At 34.8% G+C, this 26,798-nt stretch overlaps 4 protein-coding genes across 7 annotated transcripts; 3 read left to right on the top strand and 1 right to left on the bottom strand.

The window, feature by feature from the left end:
• Positions 1-1,499: 1,499 nt before the first annotated feature.
• Positions 1,500-8,257, bottom strand: TGA9 (bZIP transcription factor family protein). 3 transcript variants are annotated; one of them, XM_020696539.2, is made up of 12 exons: positions 7,901-8,256; positions 7,652-7,746; positions 7,174-7,256; positions 6,688-6,900; positions 5,809-5,853; positions 5,564-5,623; positions 5,398-5,475; positions 5,175-5,223; positions 3,958-4,229; positions 3,651-3,872; positions 1,902-2,044; positions 1,500-1,810 (listed from the first exon to the last, which is right to left on the bottom strand). In XM_020696539.2, exons 1-12 carry the CDS (start codon positions 8,014-8,016, stop codon positions 1,720-1,722), a joined length of 1,467 nt encoding a protein of 488 aa, XP_020552198.1. In that variant the 5' UTR covers positions 8,017-8,256; the 3' UTR covers positions 1,500-1,719. The 3 variants fall into 3 exon arrangements, with proteins under 3 accessions (XP_020552198.1, XP_011088884.1, XP_020552199.1); XM_011090582.3 differs by having other exon boundaries at positions 7,652-7,743; positions 7,901-8,252; XM_020696540.2 differs by lacking the exon at positions 5,809-5,853 and having other exon boundaries at positions 7,901-8,257.
• A 4,458-nt stretch (positions 8,258-12,715) lies between these two features.
• LOC105170012 (Endomembrane protein 70 protein family) lies at positions 12,716-17,215 on the top strand. Of its 2 annotated transcripts, none has more exons than XM_011090585.3 (7): positions 12,716-13,112; positions 13,720-13,760; positions 14,030-14,618; positions 14,747-14,878; positions 15,591-15,747; positions 15,848-16,332; positions 16,698-17,215. In XM_011090585.3, exons 1-7 carry the CDS (start codon positions 12,976-12,978, stop codon positions 16,912-16,914), a joined length of 1,758 nt encoding a protein of 585 aa, XP_011088887.1. In that variant the 5' UTR covers positions 12,716-12,975; the 3' UTR covers positions 16,915-17,215. The 2 variants fall into 2 exon arrangements, with proteins under 2 accessions (XP_011088887.1, XP_011088888.1); XM_011090586.3 differs by having other exon boundaries at positions 12,972-13,112; positions 14,035-14,618.
• A 2,430-nt stretch (positions 17,216-19,645) lies between these two features.
• LOC105170013 (ubiquinol-cytochrome C reductase UQCRX/QCR9-like family protein) lies at positions 19,646-22,112 on the top strand. Its single transcript, XM_011090588.3, has 3 exons — positions 19,646-19,889; positions 20,167-20,214; positions 21,730-22,112. The coding sequence occupies exons 1-3, from the start codon at positions 19,773-19,775 to the stop codon at positions 21,778-21,780; spliced, it is 216 nt and encodes a 71-aa protein (XP_011088890.1). The 5' UTR covers positions 19,646-19,772; the 3' UTR covers positions 21,781-22,112.
• A 1,359-nt stretch (positions 22,113-23,471) lies between these two features.
• Positions 23,472-26,241, top strand: LOC105170015 (large ribosomal subunit protein uL1z). The gene is made up of 6 exons (XM_011090589.3): positions 23,472-23,591; positions 23,748-23,785; positions 24,231-24,450; positions 25,061-25,226; positions 25,431-25,636; positions 25,998-26,241. The coding sequence occupies exons 2-6, from the start codon at positions 23,781-23,783 to the stop codon at positions 26,049-26,051; spliced, it is 651 nt and encodes a 216-aa protein (XP_011088891.1). The 5' UTR covers positions 23,472-23,591; positions 23,748-23,780; the 3' UTR covers positions 26,052-26,241.
• Positions 26,242-26,798: the final 557 nt, after the last annotated feature.

Genomic DNA, 26,798 nt, shown 5'->3' with positions numbered 1-26,798 from the left:
AATAAATAAATTATCCCCCTATGAAAAAACAAATTTAGCAATTTACCTCTCTATACTTTTTAAAATGCAGCAATTCATCCCCTATGTTTTTTAAAATACAGCAATTTACCTTTTTAAATAGAAAAATTAATTACTTTATTTTAAAAAAGCTCAGGAAACAAATTACCATATTTTTATTATAAAAAATAATTTTACTCGCTTATAATATCACAAGAGCTAAAGTGCATCTTATAATCACTCGAGTTTGATATGGGAGCTAGAAATTTCCCAGTGTAGTGCTACTTGTAAGGACATTAATGACACAAAAATAAACAAAGCTTATCCTTTTCAATACTTATTTGAAACTTCATATTTGGTCAAACAAGATGCATTCTTTTTATTTGATTTGCGTCTATAATTGATCTGCTGAGTCCATAAAAACACCAGTTGATGAGAATTTAATCATGTTAACAGTCTTTTTCTTTTTTTTTTAAGCGATTAACTATTATTATTTGAATTAATTTATTATAACTTTTTTTTGTCAAATATTAATATCTAACAAAGATAATTACAATAATTATACCCTTATCAACAATATCAGAAAAATGAAACATAAACGACGCATACTATTACAGTAGACAACACATACTATTTGAATCCATATTATGCTAATATAGTATAATTGGTGCTGTTTGATCTTCTGATTAAATTACAGACAACCCCCATAAAATTATTACAGTCACAAAAAACATGAAATATGGAATAGGATGAAGGTTAGAGTTTCTTAAGACCTGACTCCAAAACTCAATTTATCAACCAGCCATCAGACGATCCAACTGCAAGCGCATGCATTCTTACATATTCTGATACATTGAACCAATATTAATACAAGTGCAGTTTCTTTTTATAGGTATTTATTTTTTATTATATTAATATCTATTTTCTGAATCGAGCTTCAAATTGTGGTATTCTAGGACATATACGTATGACCTCGGCCCCAACGCCAACCTCAACCGCGATCAATATATATAATAGTGACATCAGTGTTATGGGAACCTGAAATTTTCAATAAATGTGGAAGCAGAATGTTCATTGATTGCAACTGATAAGAACGGAGAAGAAGAAAGAGTTGATAAGATCGAGAGCAAATTACAAGGAAGAAAACAGACAAAACTGTATAACCTCTCCATCCAATTTCTCTCCTTTGCTTTTGTCATTTGTGCCTTAAACACAACTACTTCATATCTATATCACACACGCTTCACACCCCAATTTTATTTATTCTATTTTATATTTGTCTTCTTAGCTGTACAGTTACCGTATTTAAAAATTATGCTGTGAAATCATTAAAAAGAACTCTGAAACATTATAATAAACTAAATTTTCTCATGTTACGATATGCTCGTATTTTGATCGACACATGTAGCAAACACGCGCATAAAAATCTTAATGGATGATTATATGACATTGTCTACGAACAGTGTGTCTTGTGCCCGACACGTTGTGGGTAGGAACAGTGGTTTAAAGAAGATAATTTGCATAAATATTGATTTACATTTACAAGAGGACATGATTATAGTATAAGAAAAAGAAAACAATAAAAACCTAGAACAAAATTATAGAAGAAAACTCTTATATATCTTCTCTAATTAAGAGTAGCCTAGACAACCTCAAATGCTGGGGGACAACAGCATGAACCCATATCCATCATCTAATAATCAAGACACTCATACGCATTGATCAGAAGTTGGAGAACTGGTTCTGAGACGATTGTACCATCTGCAGATCCGTCGTAGTCGTCTGACAAGAACTATCGTCCACGATTAACGTCCTGAGAAAAACACAAATTAATACCTTGCACGATGTAATTGACCATTTTTCTAAAAAAAAAAGATGTTGGGACGAAATGTAATCGATCTTACTCTCTTGGCCGAGACGCCCATAAAGAGCTAAGAGCTCGTAACCGACCATAGTACTCTCCGATTACTAGGAAGCATCGAGCGGCTTGCCGGACTGTCAAAATACGGCGAAGTTGGTGAAGTGTTTGTTGCCTTAGGTTATCAGCCTGTAATTTATTTGAAAAATAGAGCAAATATTTTTAAGTTGAAGAATGCAATAGAATATCATTTGGAGGTAAATATATAAATATTTATCAAAACAACAATCATCAAATGGAAATTGAAATGGACCACATTTGCATAATGCGTGATATAAAGTCTAAACAAACTTCCAGAGGGAATTATTGAATCCCCTGGAAATTGTCTTATTATCAAGAAAAAATGTTATCAGTTCCAATCATTAATTTTAAAATACAGACGATTCATTAAATATTTCAATTAGCTGGTGATGTGTTCATTAAATATTTCAATTAGCTGGTGATGTGGGTCAATATTCACAACTAATAACATAAATATAATTTTGCCCTCCCGAACACTCGACAGTTTTAATTGAATCCTCTATTTCAAATCATGTTGAAATTCCGATAACGCATGTTCTAATCTTTGGTCTAATTTAAGTGTCAGGTTTCTGTTGAAATTCCGATAACGCATGTCCTAATCTTTAGTTGTGGGAACACTTAGAGAACTCAAACGAACACTTAGAGAACTCAAACGGGTTCAGACACTATCCCAACTTGAATTATCTCTAATTTGCCAGGACGCACTCTTCGACTAGTTTATTCACATGATTACCAATAAACAAACAAAAAATTCGAAACATGCTAATCAACCACAAAAATTCCACCGAATTTATTTAAGAATAAGGCACCATAATGCTACCTAATAAAGGAATAAAGTTTAACTATTATTATAAATTAAAATGGAATAAAATATCTGCATGAGCGTACAGTTCTTGCAAGAAAACCGAAACACACCTCTATGATTGGTTAGTTATTGCAGCATTATCAGTGGGGTTCCACCAAAAGTGGACATATTTGTCATACCATTCCAAGATGTAATTGTCAATCAAGTATCAGACCAATCGAAAGCAATGTAATTTCCTTAAAGACATTACAAAAAGTTAATTCCTTGAGAAGGAAGTATTCTTTTCTTTCGTTTTCATGGTATAACAAATTAGCATTCCCATGTTGTCCGGTTAATAGAATATTCCCCTATTTTCTTTTTGTTCCGATTTCTATATATGTATTTACATCCGGATCATCATGAAAGATCGATCGTTATCAGACCAAGGATGTAAGAATGAAGTACAGATTGATACAAGTGAAACATTTGGAGAAAACTACGTGAACTCGAAGGAGGGGATCACGTTGTCTGAGAAAAGACTACTACTGGACATAGTTTTTTTGTAAGAAAGTGTAACGATATTCCTTTTTCAGACAAGATAAATCGGAACGTAAAGTTGGAAAAAGAGGGTAATAAAGGTTTCATTTTCATTCTCTTTAAGCTACTTTTTCTTCTGTTTCATCAGTTCCCAACATTTTAACTTTCTTATCACTTATCTCAACTAATTAAAGCTCAAAGATGACTTATCAAATCAACTTGCCAACATGCATTTGTCGGGAAGGAGGCAAAGATGATGAAAACATAGATATTTAACATTTTAGCAACAGGCCATAAAATTATCACTTTTCCATAACGGAACTAATCTAAGTGCAAAAATTCATAGCAAAAACGGCGTTGAGAAATTTAAAAGAAGCAAAGAATTAAAAATACCTGTCGGACAAAGCCTTCAAGATTTGAAAGCTTCCCCAATGCAACAGCCATGTGATGCATGCTGTCATTAATAGAACCATTTGCTATAGTATCGATCAACGACTGTTGTAGTTGTTCAAGACCCTGTGAAAGCGCCTCCTCAGCTTGCTGTGAGGACTGCTGCAGACCGTAAATCCCCATAACTTGCTGCTCCGTTAACGGATCTAATTGCGTAATTAGCATCTGATCAAGAAAACAAGAACATTAAGTTATGGTTTACTTACATATTGTTTCAGACAATGCTGCACGAGTATGAATTTGTGGAAACCTTAATTAGATCGGACGGGCGGAAACCACCCATCCAAAGAAAACATCGCTCGGCGGGTGTAGTCCACATTCCGGTAATCAGGTGGAAGACATCGGATTTAGCGGCAACCCCTTTCAGCCGAAAGATCTCATCGTAATGAGCAATGTATCCATCCACTATTACCCTCAAATCACCATCGGATAAGTGAGCTTGCAATGCGGTTCGAAGCTCGGACATATGCCTATGGTCATCCTCTAACCACCGTGCGTATTCCATGTCAAATATTGCACCACCTTTAACAAAAAAGGTAAAATAACTACTACATTATCATATTTTAATAATTTCAAGGGAAAAAAAAAAGGTCCATGCAGGCCATGCATGTTATCAAGATTGGTTCACAAATGAACAAAGCGCAAGACGACAACTTCTAGCACCAACTGCAGCCATTTGCGTTTTTCTTTTTTAATTTTCTAGAACTTTTATATGTTTACTCACATTGTAAGAAAGTTGTAGTTGTGCTAAGCTACAAAAGGTTGGTGCCAGAATTCAAGAATTGGTGTGGTGTACACAAATATTTGCAATATTTGGACAAATTAAACAAGTTTGAAACACAACAACACACACACACACATATATAAATAATCAAGGACACTATTGCTGACCAGGCAGTAAAAGTCGAAAGCCATGGTCATACTGAGATTTGATGTGATTCTTTTTTACCTGAAACAGTCATGAAAATCTCTGACAGGGTTTTTGGAGAAGTAGAAATCTCTTAGTCAAATGCAAAATTATGTTGTTTTAGGTGAAAATAAAAGGCCAGTCTTGATTTGAAAATTGATGCTTGCTATGTCGGACAAAAGGCTTCTTGAAGGTCCAGACAAAGCATGCTGCTTATGGTCAAAACTGTGGATTATTAGGTGAAAATCTAGCAAAGTCTAAGAATCAAAGGGTTTGACATTTAGATATCTTTTTTTCAAATGGACTGAAAAGACTATTTGCTCCCTCTTTCTCAAAGTTCCGTGGCTTCTTGCCATACTCACACAATCAGGTGAGAAACATATCAATGTGTGGGGCATGCGCACATATATAAAAAACCAAGGACGAAAAAGTCAAATATTTTGAGTATGAAACATTTTCTAAGTGAGAAAAGAATGGTTCTTGAATATTCATGGAAGTGGTTGGCACTTGAGAGAAAGGGCAGTTCAGTAAATTACTATGCAGGAAATAATAGGACATACCAGAGCTAATATTGCCACCTGCAACCCCACCTCCTCCTAAGAAAAGTCCCTGTTGACCACAGCAAGTTAAGAAGATGAGAGAGAGAGAGAGAGTTCAGAAAATCAATTATAAGTTTGAATTTTTATTTAATTTATTATAGGGGATTAAATTTATGAAATTTTTTTCTGAAAATATCAAACTTCTTCATTGTACCTATGTTATATATAAGCTAGCTAGTTTTACCTGTGACCGTGCCCTCTGAAGGTCTTGTTCCAGCTGAGTGAGCCTAATCCTGCTTGATTCTAGCTGCTGTACATAAGCCTGCAAGAAAACAACAATACTATAAATATGCACAACTCAAATTTACAACTCCTTGTTTGGGAGAAAAAACAAAAAATTGGGAATCCACCTTCTTCCTAAGCCTGCTTTTCCTTGCTGCTTCCCTATTTTGAGCTAATCTTCTCAATGTCTGTAATCAGAGAATGAACCATCAGCTTCAAGATTATTCTTTTTTTTCTGGAAAATAAACACTAATTGCCGGCCAAGGGGGGGGGGGGGGGGGGAAGAAAAAAACTCAAGAAATTTTAGAAGTCTTGTAAAAGCCAAATTCTAGGCCATCCATGCATGTGGATAAATGTGGATTTTTTTCATCACCTTGGCATCCAGAACTTTCTCTGAATTAGAACCAGGTCCCCTTCTCTGCATAATTTTTTTTTTAAAAAAAATTAAATAAATTAGAAAATTGTTTTCTTAAGCTAAAATATATGCTCAATAAACATAAAATACTAGAGTCAATAAGAGCAGCTGGAATAAATTAAATATATTGGTTCAGTTTTTCTCAATCCCCTCTTGTAAATCCTCTGAATTCTTCTGAAGTGAAGGGAGGAGGTAACGTGTCAGAAATGGCAGAATCTTTTGAAAGATCTCATGTTTTTTTATTACCAAAAATCAAGTTTGTAATAATTAGAGGATATGTAAGAATTTCTCAGAGTTCTGATACTGTTTCCTGAAAAGAATTATGATGGGGGGTGACTGCTACATGCATAATGAAAAATGTTTATTCCGCTCCATCGCTTACCATTTGTTGGATTTGTATTTTATTAAAGATTATTGCAGAAAAGGAGGCCAAAAAGCCAAGAAGGAATTGAACTACAGTTCTTGGGATGGGAAAAAGTAGGTAATTATGAACTAGGACTTGAACTACAGTTCTGGAGATAAAGCCAACATTATTATAATGGAGCAGTAAAGATAAAAAATTGATACTGCTACTGTAAAGATTCTGCTTTCTCTTTGATTACTTGTCAGAATAAAAATCAGAGAATCCCTCAGTAATCAGAAGTAACTCAGCCCTTTTGATACAAATCTTCTTGCAGTTGTTGGGATTTGGGATTCGAGACGGGGAGAGAGAGAGAAACAATAATAACAAGGATTAGATATAGCAATAAAAGACACAACCTTTTTCCTGAAATATTGGGATTATGATAAAAGAAGGGAATAAGAATTATGAGAATAGATCGATCAAGCACAAAAAACCTTTTCTGGAGCTTGTTTGGCAGCTGGTTGAGTCTGTGAACCACCTGTTCTTGGGCTATCAACTCCACTTCCGGTGTCCATTTGCGGCGGCGGAAGGCGGTGGTCTGAAGATGTCTTTCTGCTGATGGGAGAGTCAGGCTCCAACCTAGTGGTGGAAAGTGTGTTGACAGCTGATCCGGAATCAGTACTCTCTTCTCCTGATTTTGAGCTTCCCTGTATTAATGACCAAGAACCACCCCAAGAAAGTAAGTCAAATGGCTTTCATCACTATATCATCCCCAGAAAAAAACAATTCTTTCTTCCCCAAAGAAAAAATCAAGAAAGCTCCAAAAGCTCTTAAAAGATAAGCTCAAAGCTCATAATTTTCAGCAGCAGAAGTTACCTAGAGAGATTTTTTCCACTACTAGAGATATATAGGAAGAAAGGGATGAAGATAAATAGAAATGGTCAAAGAAAGGGGAAGTTTAAAAGGGAAATTGTGAGTACTCTTGGGGTATGTTGCTGGAATCTCATAGGCCAAGAAGGGAACATTTCCAGAGTTGCTGCAGGCCTGACTGTGGTGTATAAAGCTGCACAAAATCACAAAGCAAAATCTTTGAGGATCAGAGAGGGGAGAAAATAAATACAAAGACTTGAAACTTTTGCAGGATTCAGGAACACCCTTGTAAAAGGAGAGGAACCTAATCTCCCTTTATATGTTTTTTCTTTTTCCTTAGCAGTTATGGAGTCAGTAGAAATCATGCAAGCAAAGTCTGGTTTTTTCCTTATTTGAAACCCCACGCCATTCAAATCCTTTGTCCAAGAATGATTTCTGTATTAGAAATGGTAAGGCCCTTTACTTTGGCTCTGTGGACATGTTCAAAGCATACCACCCCCACCCCCGCCTTGTGCGTGTGTGTGTGTGTGTGTTTAGGAGTTGGTTACACTTAGCAAACGTCATAGAAAGGAAGGGATTTCAGCATACGTTGTTTTGTCTCATCATTGTTGATCTTCACTCCCTGGAGAACTATAGCCTCTTCCAGCTCTCCAAAATCAAACGCAGATCCTTCTTGATTTCTTCTTGATAACAAAACAAACAGGAAAAATGAAAATAAAAACCCATGTCAGAAATGAAGAAACAAACTTGAGAAACTCACTCCCGTCAAATCAATATCAACCATTAGAGTGAAAGAACAACCAAAAAATGTGAAGAAAAATGAAATCTTTGGCATACATGAAACTCGTATTCGGGTGGTGAAGCATGTGGGGCAGCGAATACGGAATGTGGTGATGATGGTGTGAAGGTCCAGACTCAGACAAGGCTGCCTCTCCAAGTCTTTGGCTAGCCATGCAAGAACAAAACACACTCTCTCTCTCTCTATATATATATCCCTCTCTCTCTCGCTCTCTCTCTTCAGATCATCATAGTAGTAATACCTATGCCAACATCTCAAAGAAATAAAAACCCTTGAAAATTTGTTGCTGTATATGTAAAGAGATGATTTCAAAGACAGAAAGTCCACTTTTCTCTGGGCCAAAAACTCAAACAGGAAGAAGAGCAAAAGATCAAAGCTTTCTTGTCAAACTATATATCCAAGCCATCAAAAGGGGAGTGGGGGAGGGGTCCAGTCTTTTTCTCATTTGCAAAAAATTATTATTAATTCTTGATTTTATATTATTTTTTGAGGGGTCTCTTTCTCTGTCTACCTCTATTTTCTCTCCTCCTCCTCAATGAAGAAAAAACTGTCTGATTATTCTGTTTCAGTCTTTGCTTTTATCCATCTGATAAGGGGTGGTAGTAGCAGTAGTAATTATTACCATCCATCAGTATTGAACCTCAAACCATGGTATGGTACACAAAATCTTGTCTGAACCCCCTCAGCCTTTGTGGGGTTTTCACAAATGCTATGGAAAAAAGATTTAATTTTTACATAATAATTCAATTATAATAAAGAAATGAAAAAGGTGGGGTCTTTGGCAGGAAAGCACTAGAATCAGTACTGACTCCTACTCCACTCTCTCTCTCTCTAACCACCTGTGCTTTCTCATTGGCCCTTTTCTAGGGGGGCTCTTCAGAATTGCAAGTACTAATCACATAATTTTGTACAATGTTGCTGGACTCCCAGATAATTAATATATATCATTATGCATATATACACGCTGAATTTCTTAACATTAATTATTTTTAAATTATAAAAAAGGTAAAAATTATGTATAAAGTTGTCTTTAAAATTAATAAATATAATTTATGATGTTATATTATTATTTTTAAATAGAAACGACATTCTAATTTTGATAAAATTTGTACTCATTTACTCCAGGTGAAACCCTGTAACCCACCCCTATCACAGCCCGCAACCTGTCCACCCTTATTGGACTTAACTAGTTATATAAGTTCAATTCTTTCTCAACATTTTGGAAAAAAGGAACAGTTTTCTAACTCAAATCACGTCACATTTGCCATATAGACCATTAGATAGGTAGGAGTTTCAGTAGTGGTAAACAAATTAATTATCAATAAATAAGTCGAGACGAGTTTAAGTGAAATTCAACCAATAATATTTGGCATGAGTCTAAGTCAAGTCCCTGTTTTATTCGAACTCATTATCAAACATAGTATTAACTGAAATGCATCTTTCTTTGGAATTTAATAAAAAAAAATTGTGTTCGGACTCACAACAAATATACTAAGATACAAATTCATATTATATGCGGGATTTTTTTTAAAATAAGAAATAAAAAAAATAAAATTATAAATTAATATACATGTCTAAAATGAAATTACATATGTTAGAAGGTAAAAGAGTTTAGTTTTGAGTAATATGGATATTTGACAACTCACACCCCTTGAGAAATATTTAATTGCACTATTGTATTCTAAGATGTTTGCTTAAATTATATCCCTTTCAACCAAAACAATTGATTAAATAAGCACCAATAAGAACACCCACTTGTGTAATATAATAATTAATTAATATTAAATCCCAAGTTTTGAAATGGATTTGTTTGGTATTATCCCCTTTGTTGATGGGTCAACATCCATTCCCTGTCAATCACCCTAGTGAGCCATGCCACATCAAGATTCTTTTCCCTTAATAGAAATAAATATATCCCAATTTATGTCCATTGCTTGGGCAGCTCCATGGTAGCTACCCTGCACTTCATTACATCATATATGCTCTATATATTTCACACATTAGGTATAGATGTGTGTATACATATACATCTCTTTTATAATATAATATACTCCCAAAATCTATCTTCTTTTCCTTTCCCTGGAGAAACAAAACCAATTATTGCCAATGTGTGGAATGATATAAGGAGTTTTTGTTCCTATATATTCCAGGCATTTTATTATGAATATTTCTTGATAATATCTATCATCATGGAGGGATATATTATATTCGATTTTGAATTATTTACTGAATAATATAGGAAAATTTTTAGCCGTATTCCGAGACTATAAATATCTCTTATAAATTTTAGATATATATATATATATATATCATTGTCAAAAAATTGTGAGACTTTAAATATTAAGATGATTGCAATTATCCATATATGATAAGTCCAATATAAACAGATTGTTCAAATTCCAGAGTATTAGATTTTGGTAGATAGAGCCATGATTTAATTTCATGATGGATAGGTGGATGATTGATGTAGCAATATTGTTTTATATAGTATATATGTTTGTTTTGATGTAGCAGTTTTGCCTGTAATATGCCCCCCACCAATTATTCTCCTCATTTGTGCTAATCATTGGCCAAGCCAAAAATGTTGGTCTTTGCATGTTGTCTGTGTTCATGCACCTCAAACTTATCATCTATTGGTTTTCTATGAAAATCCAATTATATTTGGAATTTATTCGAGTGTTTATTTATCAATATTTTAAGAAAAATAGTAATTTAAATCAGGTTTAATCTCATTGAATTAATGTATGATAAATATTGATATATTAATACTTTTTTTTAATCATACATTAATTATATGGAAATATTCTTTCCTTGACATGTAATTAATTTAAATTTGACAAAATAGGCTGGATTTTAATTATTTAAGGTTATAGGTGTAGCTTACTGGTCTTAATTCTTGATGTATGTATATGTATTTGGTTTGTTTATATTAAATTAGTGAGTGCTTTCTATTAGTACCATATCAAATTATGTTATCATCGATTCGAGAATAATAGTTAATTGGGCTTTTAAATAATGGGTTCAAGTCAAAATTTCAGTCTAATTACACTTAAAGCTGAAGTCCCAAAATTCTCTGTAAGCATTTGATTTCCAATTTAAGTCCCAAAGACGTGTAGGTGCATAACTCACTTATATAAACTTGTTATCGTTATTATTAATTATAATTTTCTAATTATTGTTGAATATATCAAATCATTCTTGATACAGATATAATGATTTAACTCGTCATTTCTCTCCTAAAAAATAACAATAATTATGGTTTGTACCCCCAAAAAATTTGAACACTTTTTACACCAAAAGATCTCACTTTTCATTGATGATATTAGACATTCATTGTCTTTTGTGGGGCACTTAAAAAGCACAAGATGGTGAAAAAAGGGTCTCCCAAGTGATGGGCATATGGCTTTTCTCATGGTGCAAACATAATTCATGATATCATAACCAAGAATCCATATATCTTGTCAACTCATTATCAAAGCTTTTTGGATAATTATTGAATCTAAAATATGGTATTTTATTAATAAAATTATAATTTCGTGAAGATATTTTTGTTAAGTAGAATCATTAAATGCATAAACACAATCTTAATTGCTTCTTTGACTATAAAACTTGTTTATGTTGCTTGTACGTAGTCAACTATTTCTGTACATGCTTGTGATTGTCAAGTGCTTCAAGTAATTAATTTCAAAACCCTAATTGAGTCAGTCCTCATAAATCCTATATTTATTGCATTTTTTAATTTGTTGGTATAAATTGACAATTTAAGTAAATGAATTTGCAGCCATGATTCGTGCACTCTTGTTGACTCACCCTACAAATGTGTAATTATTAATATTTAGTACTGTTCCCTCAGTCAAATATTGGATGCTGGTTTTGAAGTGACATGATCTTTGGTTTTAGTTTAAGAGAGAAACAATAATGTTGTAAATATAGTGAATTTAAATTATTAATAGCTGTAATGACCAACATACATATGAATTATCATAATTAAATAATAATTACTATTAAAGTAGTTATTTTAAAGTCAATGAGGCCTAACTCAATTGACGAAATTGAGTTTCCAAAATGAGTCCATTTGGTTGTGTTTTCAATGAGATTATTTTCACTTTTCACTATTTGGGTAGTTGGAATTTTGTTTGGTCAAGCCATTTTCAATGAGAATCCATTCATATTTTAATCTTGAATTTTTTGAAATTATAGGTCACGTGGATTGGTCATACTTGTCAGCATGTCTTTTCTTATCTCAAATCAAATAAAATTTCTTTCTCTCCCAACCATTTTGGTCAACTCTCATAATTAATTTCTGTCACATGAAAAATACATATACCTATATTTTTAATTCTCACACCTATATACCTATATTCGAAAAAAACTAATCCGAATATATTCTTAGTTTTCGCACAAAAACCAATAAAATATTTTTATACAAATACAATTATTAGAAACCGAAAATAAAAACACAATCAAACGGGATTTAAAGTCATGGGTTCGAAAGAAGTATAATTAATTTATCGTTTTCACTTCAAAAGATATTACTACTTTGAAGATTATATGATATATGGACAGTTCATGGCTTAAATTTAAAAAGAAGTATCTACTTTGAAAAGCATGATTTTTGGAGTGACAAAGCCTCAATCTTGCTAACTAAATTAGGCCTCGTTGCAATGAAAGTCTAATTACTGACAATGATTTTATGAAAAATTGTATTAATAACGGTGGAACACAGTTGTAGCATAATTTAAGTTTTGGTTTTGTTGGGCCCAATATAACCGGAAGCCCAACGATTGGCCTTTGTGAGGCCCGTTTTAATATAACCCAATTTATTAGGCCTGTTTGGTCAACTCAGACTCAGACTGTATCCCAATTGCTGAAGCGTTTTCGGTCTCTCAGCTGCGATTACTTCGGCCCAAATCCAATAGCGTTTTTACTCTGGCCACCGGCCAGTACAAGATTCGTCGGGAACGGTCTCCCGGCCGTCGTTGACCGTTCTTTTACCAGGCTTCAACCCCGCCCGCAACAGGCGCCACCCCCCAAGTCCCACCACCATCTCCCCAACTCTTCCATCTTTCCGCCATTGAAGACTCGAGATCAGAAACCCTCAAACTGATTGCAAATGGGAATCTTGAAACTGCTTTTTATAACTAATCTAATTCTCCTACTGCCTTTCCAGCTTCAATCTGCCAACACTTATAATGTAGGAGATCCGGTGCCCCTTTTTGTTAACAAGATTGGGCCCCTTCATAATCCCAGGTATTGTTTTTCCATCCGCAACTTGATTCTTCTCAAGTATTGGATTCCATGAATTTTAACCATATTTTGTTCTGTGAGCATGAGGGTTCTCTAGATTTTGTGGTTTTAGCAGATTGTTTTGTTTGAGGAACTTGGGAGGTTGTCGTCGTGTCTGTTACTTTCATTCGACCTTTGTTCCTGTTTAAGGATTTTCATTGGTAAAAGATTCTTTATGTAATTCTTGGTCGTATAAGCGATGAAGTGTATATGTTAGTTTGTCTTTGGTTTTTGTTTGCAAATGACTCATTGTGATGGTTCTTCTTGTGCTGTTTACTTGTCTCATTCTCTAGCATGAAAGACTGCCGTTGCTCTAAGAGTTGGCTTTGAGGCCTTTAGGTTCATTCATGCGATACGTTTTACAAAAATGATTCGAAATAGATGTTTGAAAACTTCAGGAGAGCAGGTTCGTTTACGGTGGTCACCAAATGCAAAGATGCTGCCTCAAAATATTAGATGTGCATAAATAGCATCTGTAGTTGCTATAGTGGAAGTAAAGCAAACTTTCTCTGGGGCATCCTGTTTACGCCCATCTTATTCTAATATGTTTTCACTTGTTACTCTCTTGCAGTGAAACATACCAATACTATGAGTTGGCCTTCTGTCATCCAGGTATGTTATGCCACTTGCATGTTGCGTCAACCTTTTGAGGCTATCCCATACACATCATAGTTGAAGAACTTCTAAATAATAGGATCCTTCTATTACTGCATAATGACATAATTGTGTAATACTTTCTCAAAGGGACTGTATGTTTCCTTTTGTACGCCTTCAAGAAAATAATGCCATTTTGCTGAAATGCATTTGCAAGTAGCTTTGAGGCCTTTGGTGTGAATATCCTTGATTAGCAGTCCATATCTCATTATTTGTCTCATTGGCAGATCAGGTGCTTGAAGAGAAGGAAAATCTTGGGGAAGTTCTGAACGGTGACAGGTTAGCAAATGCTTTATATGAGTTGGAATTTGCTGTGAACAAAACTGGTGCAGCTCTTTGCCAGCAGAAGCTCAGTAGCGGTGAGATTGCAAATTTCAGGCATGCTATAACATATAACTTTTACTACCAGATGTACTATGACGATCTTCCCTTGTGGGCATTCATTGGAAAAGTTGAAGAAGGAAACTGGACTGATGACGGTATGGGGCCAAAGTATTTCCTGTTTACCCATGTTCAGTTTGATGCTCTATACAATGGAAACCAAGTCATAGAAATCCATGCCTTCAGTGACCCAAGTCATGCAATAGACATAACAGAAGATGTTGATGTCAAAGTTGATTTCACTTATTCTGTGTCCTGGAAACGGACCCCTAGACCATACAAGAACCGAATGGACAGATACTCGGCAGCTTCCTTACTGCCTATACTTCAAAAAACTCATTGGTTCTCTTTTGTTAATTCGATTGTTATAGTAATTCTGCTTATGGGACTGCTTACCGTGCTTTTCATGCGGCATCTCAAGAATGACATAAGAAAGTAATTCTCTGTGCTATGATACTCATTGCTTTTTGCTGCTGCCCTGGTGGGTTGTACCGAATCTTGGTTTTGTCGTACCTCAGAGGCAAGTACCTTCCTAAATCTTACTCCTCCATTATTATTCTCAGGTGGTCGATTGGAGATGAAGATGAGGAGAAAGAGGTTGGTTGGAAATACATTCATGGGGATGTATTCAGGTGCCCGACAAACCTGCCATTGTTTTCTGCCATTTTGGGTAGTGGCACCCAATTGTTGAGCATGTAAGCTATTGTTATCCAGTTGCTATATCTATACTATGCAGGACACTGCTTAAATCACACCTGTATCATAACATAGTTTTGGTAGCTACGTGTCGTGCACAGCTACATTTGTTTTCAGTTTCTTGGGTTGTTTCTTTCAGTTGGCTGCTAATCTTGTAGATTTCCTTGGATAGCCACCAGAAAGTATAAATGGCCACTTATTTACCCAAGCAGAGATTCCACTATGATACATGCTCCTACTCTTGTTCCTCAAATTCTTCTTTACCCTGAGACTCTAGTCCTCTCTCAATCATCAACCCAGATAAGTAAGCTAGTGCCTTTCAAATTATCCTATAACTGAAAAAGATATATTCATATTGGGAAACAAAATCTGCTTCTTACAATTTTGTTGCCAGTTTTCTTTTGTTTCATCCTGGAATGGTCTCAAGTCAACCTTATTTAGGTAGGGTCAACCATCCTTTGGTTTAGCTATACTTAGCTTCATTGGTTAGACCCCCAACAAAAATTTGATCTTAAAGTACCTTTTTCGTAAAATTACGGGTTACAGCTGTTGTGGTAATCGCCTGTGTTACTCTATATGCTTATCCGGTTGCAATTTTTAGGCTCTTCTCTCTATGATTGACCTATCCATGAAAATTCAAACAGGGACTGACAATTCAGTTTTATATTTGCTTACATCTGCCATGTAAATGATCGTTTGTTCATTCTGCAGGGTTCTCATCTTATTTGTTTTGGCATTTCTGGGAGTCTTCCATCCTTACAGCCGTGGCACTCTCTCAAGTTCTATACTCATTTCTTACATTCTTACAACAGCCATCGCTGGCTATAGCTCTGCTTCTTTTTGCAATCAATATGCTGAAACTGGATGGGTATGGATGCTTAAGCCTTAACTCCCTACTAATTCTTCAAATCGTCCTTTGCTATTGTAACTGCCAATATGAAAACTGAAGTTAATCTATAATTTTTCAGGAAAGAAGTGCTCTTCTAGCAGGAATACTCTTCTTAGGTCCTTTTCTCTTGACGGCATTCTTCCTCAATATACTGGCTTCATATTTTCGTGTGACCACAGCGCTTCCTCTTGGAACAATGCTTCTCATTTTTCTCATATTTACACTTGTTGCAATTCCGTTACTCATCCTTGGTGGAGTGGTTGGACACCGCTACAAGTCCCATCTCCAATCGTTTCCCATTACCAAAAAATGTCCAAGGGAGATTCCGTCATTGTCTTGGTATCGAAAAACGCCGGCTCAAATGTTTCTTGTAGGGATTTTACCTTTCAGTGCAATCGCCCTGGAGTTACACAACTTGTGTGCTACTATGTGGGGCTATAAAATCTATACTTCTCCTGGAATTTTGTTTGTTACGTTTGTAATTCTTGCCATTCTCACTTCTATGTTGAGTGTTGGCTTGACTTATCTTCAGCTGGCTGCAGAGGACCACGAATGGTGGTGGAGGTAAGATTTCTGCCCGTGTTGTAGTTAATTATGCACACACGCGCACACACACACACATTACATTCAGTTTTTTCCTCTAGCTAAGCCTGAGCATGATGCTAATGTCAAACTTCAAAGATCATGTTTGCTTGCATTTTTTTTTTCTGAGTGAAAAAGGTTAAAAACATCAACAAGCCAAACAAACATATCTCACTTCTCAAAGATCTTCCCCCTTTTTCAATACTTTTCCTCAAATATTTGATAAAATTCCTGAAGATTACTATATATATGCATACATTCACATATATATATTTTTATGTAAATTCAAAACACTATTATATGCATATTTTTATCATCCAATCACTGAAACAATGAAAGTTTTTCAGGTCTGTACTACGTGGCGGCTCAACAGCAATATTTATGTTCTCCTACTGCACATACTTCTACTTGAAATCAAATATGAGCGGCATCCTGCAGACTGCCTTCTTTTTCGGCTACAGCGCCTGCATGTGCTATGCCTTCTTCCTGATGCTTGGAACAGTAAGTTTTCAAGCTTCTTTGCTGTTTGTTGGGCGCATATACCATGCTGTCAAGAGCGAGTGAACTTGCTGTTGTATGTGCATCAAAGATAAATTGTAGAAACAGTTGAAAGTATGACCAACCACCATTTTCCCGACACCTCTTTCATGGGATCAACTGAAAGTAGATAAAAGATATGTTGTTGAAGTTTCTTACAGAGTTGAGAGTGCAGTTGACCTCAATCTGTAATTACATTTTGTTCCAAGTGAATCGCTGTAGGTTTCACATAGAGTCTCAGTGTCTCAATACTTTACTGCTGATTTAAATACTTGTATGTATACACATATATTTACATATACAACTATAACCGAAGATCGTTCAACGATGCACTCCAAATGGAGAGAGAGAGAGAGAGAGGTGATATATTATTGTGCTACTAAATTATTAAATCTCGCATTAATAATTAAAAAAAATACTTATCTTGTTCTCGCATATCTTGATATTCTTGTTATTGCAGCAGCTCCTCTCATCTTTGCTTTACGTAATTTAATGTTTTTTTCAACTTATAAGACGCTATATCTTATTTTCGAAATAAATTATTAAAGTATTTGGATATAATAAAATTATGAAATTGATAATACGATCGTAATGGCAAGTTTGTAATTAATTCGAATAAATTTGGACGAACTTGTTAAGCTTTTGTAAATAAGTTAGTATTACTAATTCTTTTCTTTTTTTAATTAAGGTTATAAGTTCATGACATCTTATTTTTAAATCTTATCATCTTAGAAAAATAATCAAACATTCTGTGTCATCTTAAAAGTTTTAAAATATTTTATAAAATATTTAAAATAAATTATATATTTACCCAAATCACATACTAAAAAACTACAAAAGAAATTGATTGGCCACAAAAGTAGTTGGGCAAGAAAACTAAAATAAAGTTTGAAACGATTGATTTAGGGATTGTAGATTGTGGGAGACATATTGTGAAATCATGAACTTAGAAGTTAAGGACAAGAAGTATGCAACGTCATCAAATGCCAAAAAATATCTCAACATATTTCCACACATTCCACTCACATGCTTGCTTCTCCATATGTATACCAAGAATACGCGTTGTTTCCATCTAGCCACCCATAATTCTTGGTCTTCACCATCACCATTCACACATTTAATGCACAACATTTACTCAAACCCCTACTTGTTTCAACATTAATTTCACATTTATCTGTTTTGTGTGCAACACATTTACCATCAAATTGAACACTCAACACCTGCACATATTTACGATATAATTGATGTATAATTTAGGAAAAATGATCAATCATATTACCAGTGTATATATCAATTGCACTTGCTCTCTAATTTATTTGGCTCGATCAAATCAGATTTAAATAATTTTTTCTCCATAGAAACGTGCAAAGTTCCGAAGCCAACAAAAGAAAAGAAGACTACAAAAAGACTCCTCAAGTCTATAAAGCAAGAGATCATCATCTGTGCTTAATTAGGAGACTTGCCTTCACACTCTCTCCAACTTCCACCACCTCCACATAAATCTAAACCCAAAAAACCCTCCATCACCATCTAACCAAACTCACCATTCTTGCAACATTAGCAGATCCATGGAAATACCCTCCACCACAAACTCAAAAGCCCATGAAGATCAACACAAGAACCCTACACCTAGCAATGATCAACTCCCAACTAGTGATCATCATCATCGTCATCATCAACCCTTGATCAATATATCTTGCAAACTCACACCCCATCAAGACAACAACTCCCCCTATCCAACCACAAGAGCCACATGGCAAATGGAAAACGCACGTGCTGAGCAAGAGACAGGACCGGAAAATGGGCTGGTCGGGCGAGAAAAGCTGATGAGGTATTGGAAGGAAGTCAATAATGGTGGTGCAAGTACGATAGTCGTCCCGGAGAGATGGGGGCAGGAGGATTTGCTTAAGGATTGGATTGATTGTTCATCGTTCGATGCGTTGTTAGCTCCGAAAGGAGTTGGCTTAGCTCGAGAAAACCTTGTTGCTGAGGCACGGCGCCGAGGCCGAGCTCGGGGGGTGCCATGTCTAAATTAAGACTACTGTAGCTATATATAATTAAGAGATCTCAGTAATGTAATTTTCTGTGTTAGGTTGTAAAAGAAAATGCTTGAATTGTGTGATGCGTATATTTGGTACGTAATCAAATTTAAGTAGAAGTGAAGAAATAAAAGCAAATACAATGCTTTGATAGTAAAAAAATGTGTAAACTGAAGAACAATTTATTTTTACTTTTACTTTTTTCTTTCCCGATATATGCTAGACTGTGATTACATCATTACCTTAAATAATTACAAAATTATAGATAAATAAAATATTAAAAAATTATTACATACTCAAATTCAAGTTGCAACGCTTTTCTTTTACTTTTTTATTTAATTATTTATCTTTTATATTTACCAGATATATTACCTAATAATATCCATATACCCGTAATAGGGTCCACAATACAAAATTAATTATTTGAAAGATAAATTTTAAAAGGTAATTTGCATTGAGAAAAAATATCACAAAAAAGAAAATAAAAATTAATTGTTTTGTTTTTCATATGAAAATAATAAAGATGATGCATAAAACTTTTAGAAACCATAAGGCCCAAATCCATATCCTCATTGGAAAATAAAAGCCCAAACCATGGATTCATTGGGCTCATAAGGCCCAAATACAATAGAACACGAACTTCATTGACCTAGCCCAGATCTTGTATCCAGTAAATGGGTCGAGGTCTCGGATCCGATTCACCGAATTAACAAACTCAAAACCCGTGTTGAAAAGTTCTGAGGATCAATCAATCTTCCGCAGTCTCTCCATTTCTCCTTCCTCGCAAGAGATCGACGGATTTGCAACTTTCTCTTTTGTGTTTGAGCAGATAAAAAAAGATCGGAAATGGAATCGGCAGCTAGACGAGGCGGCGGAGTATGGGAAGGGATGTACAGACTGATTATGCGACGCACTCCTGTCTACGTTACATTCGTCGTCGTCGGCGCTTTCCTCGGTGAACGCGTCTGTATCTTGTTTTATATCTATGTCTAGATGTGTATGTGTGTCTGTGTGGTTATTGTGTTCACTCGATTGAATTGGATCTGGGAAATGGGATACCCTTTTTTTTCCTAATGTTTCAAGGATTCTGGGGGATATTCTGGTTTGTGCTTGAGGTGTTAGGGAGTGATTAGGGTTTGTTTTCCACTGCCCCCTATACAAATTCTGCTCATTTGTTTTAAGTTTTAGGTTGCTTTTGGTGCTTTTTATTTGATATGTCGATTCATTGTTCTGGTTTCAGGCTGTGGATCGTGGGATTCGTAGTCTGTGGGACCACATCAACGTTGGGGTATGGTTATTAACTTCTTTTTTTTTTTTTAAATTTATATTTAAGGAGCTTTAGCTGAATTTTATGGTTAAATTGTATGTTGTCCTTGCTGTAATTTAAGTTAATTCTTTGCAGATTTTATGGTTTTCTTGCTTAAGCAACTATTACAGATTCGGTTAACATTTTACACAAGTGATGGGTAAAATGATGGTTAGAATTTTATGTGCAAGAGAATCCTCGCAAAAGAATAAATAAACAAATAAAAACAACATATCAGTGCATCCAACAAGATGCTAAATTATGGGATGTGTTTGTATGTCATTTGTACTGTTTGCTACAATTGCACATTCCAGTGTTCTTCATAGGCATGAGACTTGATTATATTTCTTTATATCATTATTCATTGCGAGTCTACTTGTACTGGATATCTGTGTTCTTAGAATATATTGTGCCCTTCCATCCAAAATAGGTACATCAGCTGAGTGCTGAGGATGGAGGTCTTAAGTAGACTCTGATCTTGAGTACTATTATTAGAGTTTCTCATGTGTCAAGATCTTGCAATTAAAGCTAGACTAAGATTCTTCAATTTTTTTAAGTCAATTGTGGTGAGCTTTTTTTCATTTCCTTAGTTGTCCGTTTCTATTAATTTTGTGTGTGTGTGTGCTCTGAGAATAAGACAGATGTAATATGAAGTAGATTTCAGAAGTGCGGCTTTTGATATATTTGATGTGTACATATTGTTGCCTAACCTTGAGGGACTTTGTAGTAGATATGTATCCTGCAATGTATCTTGTAGTCTTTAGTTGATTAGTCATTGCATATGAGCATATTAATTATGGTCATGTTAATTTTAAGTAGAGTACAATATAGAGAAAGCTTCCGGTAGTGCAGAGAGGTTTAAAAAGATTTAGATTGAAGAAAGTTTTTAGTATGTTATTGGTTTTGAAGCTATGTGGAACAGAAGTGTTATTGGTTCTTCTTGTTAAGAAGTTTTGTTCCCCTATGAAATTAAGTTGAATCTTACTCCTGCAGACACTGTAGGTTGCTCATGTGATAGCTATATTCCTTCCTAGACAAATTTTGCTTCATTTTTCATGACAAATATGGAAATTCTATCCTTACCTGGTCTTGCCAGATGTAATCCAAAAATAAAGAATGCCATTGCTACTTTCCCTGAATCTGGCCCTTGACCTAGAATGTAGACCAATCACAAGTACAAATAAGTTGCCTGAAAAATGGCTTTATCCGCTAGACTTGTGGGTTACAACAACATCAGCAGTTATGCCATTCAGCAAACCAGAATAATTTTTATTCCTGTCAAAATCAAAACATGCCTCATTCAATTCATTCTTTGATGTACCCCTTATTGTTATCATAAATTGTCTTGTGTCAATTTCCTCCTCTTTGGTTTCCGTTACGGCACACTTAAGTTCTTGGTAAATGCCTAGTTTGCAGGTTCTTTATTTAAATTCCATGTTTATAGATGGGGGAACATGTTTTATATATTGCAGTAAATTTGTGTTTGTTGGATTGCAGAAACGATACGAGGATATCCCAGTTTTGGGACAGAGACAATCTGAAGAATGAAGTACGACTGTCACAAATCGCACCGGACTTGTCTTTTCCATAGATTCAAAGATACATTTTGAGGTTTAATAATTGTTACCTTGTTTGTGCTTGCATGCTGTGAGCCTGTGGTTTCTTTAGACTGTAAGAACAGGTGAATTTGCAGTTTGTAGCTTTTTGCTTTACAGTCCGATAAATTTTAAGACGTGAGATGATTTGATCATTCTGGACGTCCAATCTCGACTCCAGATGAAATATTTTATTGAACAGCGTTTGATGCTGCCAAAACCACATCTGGGTTAAAATCCAGAAATTTTAAAATAAAAGCAGGGGTGTTCCTAATTTTTCTTGAACACGGAGCAAATGTCGTTTGCTGCTTTGTCCGGTAAACATTTTTGCCTGCGTCTTTAATATTGGGTGAAATTCGTACTAATTATTTTAAGGTCGAATTCAAGCATAAACCTCGAACTTTTATACAGTGGCTTGAATATGTTTTGTGCATGTATATAAATATAAAAATTTTATGGACAGGCATTGGTTCCGATCTTCATCCTCCAAAATCTACAGCCTCTTCCAATTTATGTCCATTATGTTTCATTTAAAGGATAAATTGCAATGAATTCGTTTAACATAGGTATGAATATCTTCTCATTGTTTAAAAAATTATCAATATTCTTTTTTAACGGGTCTAATATTTAACTCAATTTGTTAGGTTTTCATTTATTTTTTATGTTGAATTGATTAAAATGCTTTATAGATTAAAATTAAAATAATATTTTTTATAAATTAAGTGGATAATATTTTTATAATTTTTTTAAAAATTTTGTCCATTTTATTTGATTTTTAAAATTTTTTTATTTTTAAAAAAACTACAGTAAGGGCAAAGTCGATAATTTCATATTTTTATTCAAAAATAACACAATTTTATTAAATATAAGGGGTATTGTAATTTTTCAAACAATAAGAAGGTATTCATAATTATGTTAAATTTTAAGAAAAGCTGTTATAGTTTATCATAATTTAAAACTACTATGTATAAATTCAAACTCAATACAAGATCAATTGGTACAATGTTATTCACACTATACACTCTCGCTTTTAACATATTAAGTTGACTGTAAAATCATACATTTCGATTTTTCTTAGCTATCTGTCAGTTAAGCTTCCAACTCCCAACATTATCATTCTTTTACTTTAATTAATATTATTCTCTTAATTAAAATATTACAGATATACCACTAACATTCAACACTATTTTCAATCCACACCACATAACAATGGATGAAAATTTCATAATTGAGGAGATTAATATGAATTTTAAAGTAATTAAATCATCGATGATGTATTAATTTCATGGTTAAGGCTAAGGTTTGAGATAATGGATTCGAGACCTAACAGGTGTATAAATATTTATATCACCTTATGTGAATATTTATAATTTATTTTTCAGTGTTAGTCATATTAATATATTCATTAAATTGAAATATTGTTAAATGTATGTTATCATTTACTTATCGGTATTAGTTATTAAAAAAAAAAGGGTAATGAAATTATTTGTTCAAAGATGAGCTACGATTTGGACTGAAAAGTACTCTATTCTTCGCCATTATATCTTAATGGGCTTAACCTGCTGAGATTTGGAGCTGTATGTTTTTTTTTCTTTCCCCAACTTTTGGGCCGACGTGGCCTCCTTCGGATAGCCCAAGGAAGCCTAGGGTTTCTACCGCTTTAAGCGTATCAATATTTATGTTCAGCAATCAACTCCACTTCATTTCTGCTCTAGCCACTTCTTCGACCGTCTCGCGAACCCTAATTCAGGGTTTTCTCATCAGGTTCGCCGCTCTGCGCTTCCATCTCCCTCCTCTGTATTCTTACTTCGTGTGGGGATATGTGTATGCATGTATGTGCATCTCCATCTCGCATTCTGATGCATTCAACTTATACTGATATCTTGTTTTGTTTTTTGTCTGAATTTTTCGTTGAAGCAGAAGTGAGTTTGGGAAGATATAAGATCTTGAACCATGAGGTATGAAGCATTTTCCTGTTCTCCCTCTCTTTCTCTCTCTATATCTTTTTTTTTTCTTTTATTTCAACCTAGAGGATGGTTCTGTCTTCCTTCTTTCCGGGTTAATTTATGATAAATTGAATAATTGGATTGGATGAAATCTATTAGCAAACGTTTAGGTGAATTAATCGTGTTGATCTATGTGTCTCCTCGAGTTTTGCATATCTGATAAAATGACATGCGGATTGCCTGTTATTACTCTGTTCGACATGTCTAGTCTAGGGTGTGGTTTTAGGACATTGATTTGCAGTTTCTCATGTTCAACTTAGTACAGTTGCTTTTATGGAACGAAAGAAACAGCTGTATTTTTTCTCCACATTATTTTCATGCTTGATTATGACTAGACAAAAAGGTACACAATTGCTGCCGTAGGGAGCTGATGTATTTTGGTTGTAATATTTTGCAGTAAGCTTCAGAGTGACGCCCTGAGGGAAGCTATCTCTGTGATTGCAGCAGATTCTAAGGAGAAGAAGCGGAATTTCACTGAGACAGTCGAGCTCCAGATTGGACTCAAAAACTATGATCCACAGAAGGATAAGCGTTTCAGTGGGTCTGTGAAGTTGCCCCACATTCCAAGACCAAAAATGAAAATCTGTATGCTTGGTGATGCCCAGCATGTTGAAGAGGTATTCCGCACATCCCTATTAGTATGCTTCTACTGTCAAAGAAATTCAGATAGATTACTAAAATAGTCATGACTTCAGCATATCATTTGTTCTCATTTTCATTTATTGGTAAAATTGGGCAAGTTTTTCTTCTGCTCTAGTATTCAGTCTATAATGCTTTACCCATAAGAGAACACTGATATTACGAGAAGTGAATAACCTTTGCTTATGTAGTTTTTGTTGGTGATAGAAAGTATGGGGAGTACAAGATAGAAGATATTTATGAATGTCTTATTTTCTCTATTTGTATAGAAAAATATATATTTTAGTCTATATCCTAATCACACTACAAGTTAACTTTATTTTTAAGCTGAACTGTTCTTGTTCTTGGTGGAGAACCGTTTTTAGTACAATATTTGACCCTTTATTAGATGTGGCTTGTCCTTTTCATAATTTGCAGTATCAAATATTGTTGTGATATGCTCAGTTTAAATGCGATGTTAATGCTCTTTCACAAGAAATTTTGGGATATCAGCTACTTATATGCAGTTCTTGTTGTAGATTGCTGTGTCTGCTTATATTGTAAATATTTATTACTCGCGCTATTTTGATGTGATTTACCCTTATGCAGGCAGAAAAGATTGGCCTCGAGTCCATGGATGTGGAGGCTTTGAAGAAGTTGAACAAAAACAAGAAGTTGGTGAAGAAGCTTGCGAAGAAGTATCATGCTTTCTTAGCCTCAGAGGCAGTTATCAAGCAAATTCCCCGTCTCTTAGGGCCCGGTCTTAACAAGGCAGGCAAGTACCTTCATTACCATCATAGCATGTAATTCTTGTGATCTGGCTTGTATGTACGGGTTACTGTGGTGGGATGCTATCTCAGTGTTGTTCAACATGTTGCTCTATATCCACATAATTTGTATAAAGATGATAATGATATTTAGATAATTAGATTCAATTCTATATTTGCTCTTTTGGCTTATTTTCACTTCTTTGATGCAGGCAAGTTCCCAACTCTTGTGACTCACCAGGAATCGCTTGAATCCAAGGTGAATGAGACCAAGGCGACAGTGAAGTTCCAATTGAAAAAGGTGCTTTGCATGGGTGTTGCCGTTGGGAATCTTGACATGGAAGAAAAGCAAATCTTTCAGAATGTGCAAATGAGTGTGAACTTCCTAGTTTCTCTTTTGAAGAAGAACTGGCAGAATGTAAGGCCATTTTAGACATACATATATCTATCTATCTATGTGTGTTTATATATATATTTAAGGTGATGCCCTTTGCATTCCCATGTTGGAATTATCATATACTGATGTTTCATGCTTGTTTGTTCTTGACCAAGTAACTGGTTATAGTTTGGAGGTTTCTTGCTGCGTCGACTTAACTATTTAATTTCTCCAAAAATATGTGCCACAGAATGCATTGGACATAGTTGTACCATCATAGACAGCGGAAGATGAATGTTCATATCACTTTGTGCCATGAATTTCTCCAATTGATTTTCATAGCATTAAAAGTTCACACGTGCCAACCTCAAAGATTGCTAACAGTTTGTCCTTTGGTGTTCAGGTTAGGTGCTTGTACTTGAAGAGTACAATGGGGAAGCCACAGCGCATTTTCTAAGGAGTTTGATTTTTGTTTGCAAGTGGTAGGGTGAGAAGTTGTAAGAGAGGAAAAACAATTGATGATTCCCAAGAGATGGGGTTTTTTTGTTTTTGTTGTTATTCTGATACTTTTCTCAGATGCATTATGGATACTGATTTATTTTCCATGCTTTCTTACAATCTTTTATGGACGCAGGTTGTTTCTGTTATTCGTCTCTAACATGATGCTTTTAGTGTTGGTTAACTTTGTATTATAGCGGCATTTCTCATTGGTGTAGTAATACAGAAATTTGATGTCTTGGAGGCATTAAAATAGGGATCTTGCCTGAGCAGATACCCATCTCTGATCATCTGCGGGTCAACTATTTTTTGGCTGTTTCTGGGCCCTTCACTGGAGATCGTTTTGATATCCATAGAAAGTGACCGTGTATTATTTTGTTGTTTCCTTTGGTATCTTTGTCTCTGATTCTTGTTTTAAGGATGTCTAAAATTAAAACTAGTGTTATAGCCTAATACCGAAATTACCTTGTTGAAAGTCTTACAATCCTATGTTTTTGTCTACTTGCCTCAGCTAACAGGGGATAATCTGAATCGCGGATTGACTGCATGATCAATAGTGGCATGGTTGTAATTTGTAAAAGAACTCCTAGGTTCCAGCAAACCAATGTGAAGTACGCCAAACATTGGAAAGCCTTTTTCACGTTATTTTCACATGTTCATTCAATACGACAACACTTGCACCAACTTTTATTATAGGTTTAAAAAA

The sequence above is a fragment of the Sesamum indicum genome, linkage group LG9 (assembly GCF_026168435.1).
Source record: "Sesamum indicum cultivar Baizhima isolate 11 linkage group LG9, ASM2616843v1, whole genome shotgun sequence".
Lineage (NCBI taxonomy): Eukaryota > Viridiplantae > Streptophyta > Magnoliopsida > Lamiales > Pedaliaceae > Sesamum > Sesamum indicum.
Note: the sequence above shows the minus strand (reverse complement) of the source record. Positions and strands in the feature narration are given on the sequence as shown.